General features: G+C 34.4%; 1 protein-coding gene and 1 long non-coding RNA gene across 3 annotated transcripts; one reads left to right on the plus strand and one right to left on the minus strand.

Moving 5' to 3' along the window:
* Positions 1 to 260: 260 nt before the first annotated feature.
* On the plus strand, positions 261 to 3880 carry WRKY55 (WRKY DNA-binding protein 55). Of its 2 annotated transcripts, none has more exons than XM_085715728.1 (3): positions 261 to 947; positions 2518 to 2652; positions 3257 to 3880. In XM_085715728.1, exons 1-3 carry the CDS (start codon positions 412 to 414, stop codon positions 3663 to 3665), a joined length of 1080 nt encoding a protein of 359 aa, XP_085571854.1. In that variant the 5' UTR covers positions 261 to 411; the 3' UTR covers positions 3666 to 3880. The 2 variants fall into 2 exon arrangements, with proteins under 2 accessions (XP_085571854.1, XP_085571853.1); XM_085715727.1 differs by having other exon boundaries at positions 323 to 947; positions 2515 to 2652.
* Positions 3881 to 4411: 531 nt separating this feature from the next.
* On the minus strand, positions 4412 to 5435 carry LOC146922955 (uncharacterized). Its single transcript, XR_015012652.1, has 2 exons — positions 4887 to 5435; positions 4412 to 4791 (listed from the first exon to the last, which is right to left on the minus strand). It is a non-coding gene; the product is annotated as an uncharacterized LOC146922955 (long non-coding RNA).
* Between the last annotated feature and the right edge of the window lie 1368 nt (positions 5436 to 6803).

The raw sequence follows: 6803 nt of genomic DNA on the forward strand, positions 1-6803 counted from the left end.
TTTTATATGAAAAAGTAAACGTAACGTAAATTTTTAGAAGGCTAATCTCTTGACATGTAATAGAAAAAAGTTCGAATACAATGTTACTATTTTAAACTTTTTGACATGTGCAAATTTATATATGATAGATAAACCCCAGGTAATTGCATTAATTTTTAGAATAAAAATTTGAACTCAAAACCACTTATTGACTCGAAAGAGACACATGTCATTTCATCACTATTTATTGCATAATTAAGTCCGTAATTGCTTCCTCTAATAGTAGCTTATATATGTCTCACATTATATAGACAGAACCAACCTAGAAGCTTACCAAGAAACTTTGCACTTTCTTAACAACCCCTTTATATATTTTCAAAGATTGTGTTCAAATTTACAGTAAACCAAACAAATCCTAAACTTACCGAAGCCATGGAAGAAGTCATGAATTTCATCATGCGTGCTTTTGAATTAGCAAAAAATCTTGAACTAGAACTACCCAACATGGCCAACCACCCTGAAATGCTATTCTCATCCATTGATGATGTAGAAAAAGCATTTAATGCTGCCAAAGAAAGAGTAATGATGATGTTGTCATCACAACATGACACAACAACAACAACAACAAAACCTTCTAATTCCTTTGCTCAAATTCTGTCTCATGATGTTTTCATGCAAAAAACTCAACATGCTCAAATTGGTGGAAGTGGAAGTGCAATTTCAATGCATGCACATTCAATGGATCAATTGCTTCTAATGCAACACCCTTTTGATGTGAGTGTTCTAATTGAGAATAAGATGATAAGTGGCGGTGGTGATGACGGTGACGTTCAGTTGTTAAGGTCTAGGGGAACTTTGAGGATTGCTGAAATGGGTGGGAGGGATATGGAAGGTTTAGATAGATCAAAAGGGTTAGAAGGAGATCAAATGCAAGCAATAGAAACACCACCTTCAAGACCAAAAAAATGGTATGTATATAATACATTTATGTTTATAAGTTCTTTATTATTAATTAGTTGATTAGTTAAAGTGAATATGTATATCAAAGTTTCATATAATAAATGGAGCTTGACATAGCCTCACAATCTATGTTATTGAATCAAAGTCTTGGAATTGATTGAAATGAAACATCTTGAAACAACACAATAAAAATTATTTCTAAGGTATTGAATTTAGGTGTTGAGGTTGATTGAATTTATCTAGTTTCAGTGTTTTTCCAACGCCGGGTAATTTACATATTTGGGTTTTAGTTTATGGTTATAGGTGCCTTGCTAATTGGGCAACTAGATTACAAAATTGCTTTAAGATGTGACATATGCGACCTTAATTTCAGTTGAATTGCAATCATAGATACATAAATAATCTTGATGTTGTGTCTATGTCGCAGCCACGACCTAACTTTCAACTTTGATGTATACATGTGATTGAAAGTACTAGCTAGCTTATGATGAGAACAAATCTTTTCTGTAAGATTTTCACTAGAGGGAGTCCATAATGAAAATTTTCACCCTACTTAGGATTTTCACATTATAAAACTTTTAATCAAATCATACCAATCATTTCCATAAGATTTTTACTAGAGGGAGTCGAAGTTCCTAGTACAAACATTGAGTAATCTAAAAGTAGAGATTGAAATGAGGTTAACTTGGCCTCACAATGTGTGTGTGATTGAATCTAGGTGCCTTGCTAATTAGGTCACTAGTTTATGAAAATGGTGAAGATAGAGCTTGTCCTGTTTTTGTCACAATTGTAGATTGCTTACACTTCAGCCGCCAACAACAATAATTGAAAGAAAGAAAACAAAAGTGAAATGCTTTTGAGGTATTGAAAGCTTTAGTTTAGGATCCGTACGTTATTATTGGTGTGTTTGTAAACAGAAAGGAAACTGACACAAAATGTAAGATAGAATTTTCCATGGTCTTTCTTAGTAATTAGGCAACAAGTCATCATGGATATTTCCTCATCATTCACACAAGACAGCTGTGTTAGTTTACATGACCAAAACAAGGTCTTTGCTATAGTATTTAGGCACAAATAGACATTTTCTCTAACCATAAAAAAAAAATTGATTTGAATTTTTTTGGTGTTTGCTATTTTGGTGCGTGTCTAAGAACCGTGTATTTGGTCTTGTGATCATGTAAGACTAGCTTCACTTAAACATATTGAATTGAAAGTTCTTATAAATTATATCAAATTTATATACATTTCATGCACAAAAATAAACTTGTCGAAATTGTATCTCACTAGTTAATTATTTTAATGGATTATATGCTATTATATTATATATGCACAAATTTATATATGCAAGATCCGGGGTTCAAACCTCGAACCCCGGCCACCACCAAAAAAAAAAAATTCACTTTTCTACACAATAGTTTGACACAATTATTAGGAAGTTAATATGGTATAATTCAGTTGTTAGATTGGTCAATTTTTTACATAAAATTATAAGTAGGTTAATTGATCATTTTCCTATATGTGTGTTTGTGTGTGACACATTGACCTAATTTGTTGTGCCTTCACATGCATTGGTAGCAGCAGGAAGAATGATTTGGAGAAGAGAACAGAGATGCATCCAGCACCTCAGATTGGAAACACTGAGATGCCACCAGAAGATGGCTTTACTTGGAGAAAATATGGCCAAAAAGAAATACTTGGCCGCAAGCACCCAAGGTAAATTAACAATAATTACTTAGAATTGTACTTTATAATATAGGGTAATAATTTCCATAAAGAGTTTGAAAGTTTCAATTCTAAGACAAATTCGTCTTTCATTATGCACCATCCAGAAAACCTTATACCTTTCTTCTAAGAATATTTCTTGGTCATGTTGAAAATTCAGTAGAACAACAAGTGTGTGCCCTATGAATTGACTCATTCACACATCATAACAAGACAAGTTGACTATTTACATTCATGTATAAGAGACAACTAGTCGCTTTTTCATCACAACTACTCAACTAGTATTAAAAAAAGAAAATACTAAGATGAATAAATTCATCACGTTTATTTTGCCTTGATTACTTGTTAAATATTTCTTTTTCTTTTTTTTAATAATTGATTAGCATTAAAAAAAAAAAAATCTAAAACAGCAGTTTTGAATGAGAAATTGTCTTGAGTAGCTTATCTAAAAAAAATATTTTCAATAATTGATTTTCTTCAAAAAAAAAAATTGATTTCATTATAGTAAGCAACACTTAATTGTTTATTTTTTAAACATCTTGGTTTTTATTATATAATTTGTTGGCTAATTTGAAATATTTATTTCCTTTATCAGAAGTTACTATAGGTGCACACACCAAAAATTATATTTGTGTCCAGCCAAGAAGCAAGTGCAAAGACTTGATGAAAACCCTAACATAGTTGAAGTAACATATAGAGGTGAACACATTTGTCACAAATCCTTAACAGCACCATCATCATATCCACCACCACCAAACCTACTTGTGAACATTAGTACCATTGAAACTGCCATTTCTTCCCAAGGGTGGCCACCTGCGGTGAACCACGACCTCAGGGGCGGAGACGGTACTGGTGGACCCTCTACTTCAAGATTCGGCATTGATTATCCGGTGGCCGATATGGCCGATGTAATGTTCAACTCGGGTAGTAGCAGTGGCAATAGTATGGAATCACTCTTTTATCTAACTGAAGATAAAGGTGAACCTGATGAGGAGAAAAACTGAACAATATATAAAATAATTCATTTCCTGTTGAAGTTATTTTCCAATGATTTTCTCATATTAAAAGATGGATCATTTTGCATCATAACTAGCTAGTTGATATATGGCAGGCTTCATGTTTAGGCTTAATTTATATCCTGCATTATTATGTAATGCAAGTTTAATTTTGTAGCTGATGCATAGAAGAGAGAAATTATGTAAGTAATTCGAATTCATAATTGTTTCCCCTTGTGTAATATTTGCAATTTCGTAGAATAAAACTTAGTTTTGATTTAAATTGCAATCTGCAACCGTAATTGTGGAAGCAATGTAAAAGATTTCGAGGACTCTACAATGACATTCTAACTATACTTTTGACCGCATCGGCCACATTTTCCTGCATTATAAAAATTTGCAGCATAACTCCATCTGCAATTTACAACCATGAGGTGTATATGATGAAGTAGGATGAACTTCTCTTTTTGGTTTGGTTTGGTTTGGTTGTACTTCTCTTAAATGGATTCTTGTATCAGAAGTCTAACTAAAAGTGGAGTTGAACGACATATTTTGTTGCTTGTTGGTGCATTTTTTCGAAACAATAAAGTCCATATACAACACGGAGGGGGGAAGAAGAGGAAAGATAACAAAATTAAAAGAGAAAAAAGCGATCCAAAAAGACTAAAACTATCCCCTACCAAAGACATTCCATAAGATATTGATGAAGAAATACTAGCATTTATAAACGAGTTCGTCTCATAAAAGATTGTGTCGACAAATAATAATCTATCTATATTTTTTTTTTTTTGAACAAGCCAAAATGGAATATAATAATCACCAAGAGCTATTCATCTCGCACAAGGCGTGCAAAGATAAACGCTCCTAAAAGAATATAAAGTTCAGTTTTCTGTTGCCAAATAAAACACACACAAAAAGAAGAAAAGGAACATTAACCCAAAACACCCATACAAATTAAAGGGTGCCGCCACCAGTCATTATAACTGAAAGCTGAAGTTAGCCTATTAGCCTGTAACCAAGAAAAAGACACAAACTTTACATTGTCAAAAAGTTGTTCCAAGTCTTCTGCTTTGTCTTTGAAGATCCTGTTGTTTCTTTCCTTCCAAACAATCCAAACGCAAGCATGCCAGATCACCTTGAAATAAGAATGAGTAAATCGCGTTAACCTCGTCATGTGACCAAACTGATGTAGATGATCACTGACAGAGTCTGGAGAGATGAAATAAATACCAAGCCACCGATAAACCCTGTACCAAACGCTGCCAAAGATGTCACAACGGATTAGAAGGTGACATGCCGACTCCATGGAGCCACAACCACCTATGCAATATATATCATCCTGGTGAAGAGCCCTCCTACGAAAAAAATTGTCTTTGGTAGGAAGTCTGTTGCGGAGAAGCCGCCAAACAAATATAGAAACCTTTAACGGAACCTGTTTCAACCAAGCTGCATCAAAAAGACCACGCTTCATTGATGTGTCAGGAAGCGTAAGAAACTGATAAGTCCCCTTAACGGAGTAACCGTTAATAGGATCCAGAACCCAACGTCATCTGTCAATCACATGATCCTGCAAAACAACAGAACACAGCAAAGAAGAACACTCTGTAACCAGCTCCTCTTCCCACGCCAACAAACGCCTCCGCCACACCCAAGCATCACCGCCGTCCTCCCACCCTCTTCTAGCCATCTCCCTCACCATCACCCTTTTATTTTCAGCCAAATCAAATAAGCGAGGAAAACACACCTTTAAAGGCGTGCCCCCCACCCAGTTGTCGTGCCAAAAATATGTACTACTCCCTCCACCAACCACCCTACGGATATTCTCCTCGAACCAACTCCCCTCCCCCAAACCGACACCACCACGAATATCAGACAACATCCTCCACCACACCGAACTATCCCTCCCAGCCTCCTTCAAACGACCCCCTCCTCTCCGTACCTAGCCTTTAAGACTCGATACCATAACCCCTCCTTATCCACCAACATACGCCAGCACCACTTCCCTAATAAAGCAACATTAAATTCCCTTAACCTCCGAACTCCTAACCCCCCCTCCTCCTTCGTTAAACAAACAGAATTCCAGTTTACCCAAGCAATTTTTTTAATATCCTCACCGCCCCCCAAAAAAATTCTTAAATAAAGATTCGATAGAAGAAATTATACCTGTGGGAGCCTTGAAGAAGGAAAGAAAGTAAACCGGAATAGATGACATGACAGATTTCAGAAGAATCAGACGACCCCCAAACGAGAGAAATTTGCTCTTCCAATTCGACAATCTAGAGATGATGCAGGTCAAAATCGGTCTCCAAAAATTTAGTTTCCGCTGATCCCCACCTATAGGCAACCCCATGTACACAAATGGAAAGGCACCAACTCGACACTGTAAGACCCTAGCAGCCTCCGACAACCAAGATTCTGAAACATTAACTATACTTCTATACTATATATAAAGAAAACTACCCCTTTCAGCACTTTTGGGTTGAACTTTTCTTTCCAAAAATACCCTTAATTTTAAATACAAATAACAAATAGATAAGAATAAATTTGATTTAAATATTAAAACATATGTAACAAACGTGAGCAAAAAATAATATTAAAGATTGGACTTTAAATCCTCTAAAAAAAAATATTAGTAACAAACGTGAGCCAAAAATAATGTTAAAGATTGGACTTTAAATCCTCTAAAAAAATATTAATAACAAATGTGAGCAAAAAATAATGTTAAAGATTGGACTTTAAATCCTCTAAAAAAAAAGATTAGTAACAAACGTGAGCAAAAAATAATGTTAAAGATTGGACTTTAAATCCTCTAAAAAGAATATTAGTAACAAACGTGAGCAAAAAATATTGTTAAAGATTATACTTTAAATCCTCTAAAAAAAATATTAGTACCAAACGTGAGCAAAAAATAATGTTAAAGATTGGACTTTAAATCCTCTAAACAAAATATTAGGACTCAAAATATTTTAGAAAAAGATTTGTTTTTTGTTTGTCAGGTAGAAAAAAAATTAAGAAAAATAATTTGTTAGCACTATATTAAATATTAATAAGTAGGGTTCGCACAGTTCATAGTTCGTTCCCGCATTGTTTAGTTTTTCTCAACCTCTCTCAACCCTTTGCATCAGAATTAACCTGTAAGTTTTTTTA

The sequence above is a fragment of the Medicago sativa genome, chromosome 5 (assembly GCF_051527215.1).
Source record: "Medicago sativa cultivar Bolivia chromosome 5, Bolivia_mono, whole genome shotgun sequence".
NCBI lineage: Eukaryota > Viridiplantae > Streptophyta > Magnoliopsida > Fabales > Fabaceae > Medicago > Medicago sativa.

Coding starts and splice junctions, on each gene's coding strand:
- WRKY55 (XM_085715727.1), top strand. CDS start 412: ATGGAAGAAGTCATGAATTTCATCATGCGTGCTTTTGAATTAGCAAAA. Junction 948..2,514: donor CCTTCAAGACCAAAAAAATG/GTATGTATATAA, acceptor ATGCATTGGTAG/CAGCAGGAAGAATGATTTGG. Junction 2,653..3,256: donor CTTGGCCGCAAGCACCCAAG/GTAAATTAACAA, acceptor TTCCTTTATCAG/AAGTTACTATAGGTGCACAC.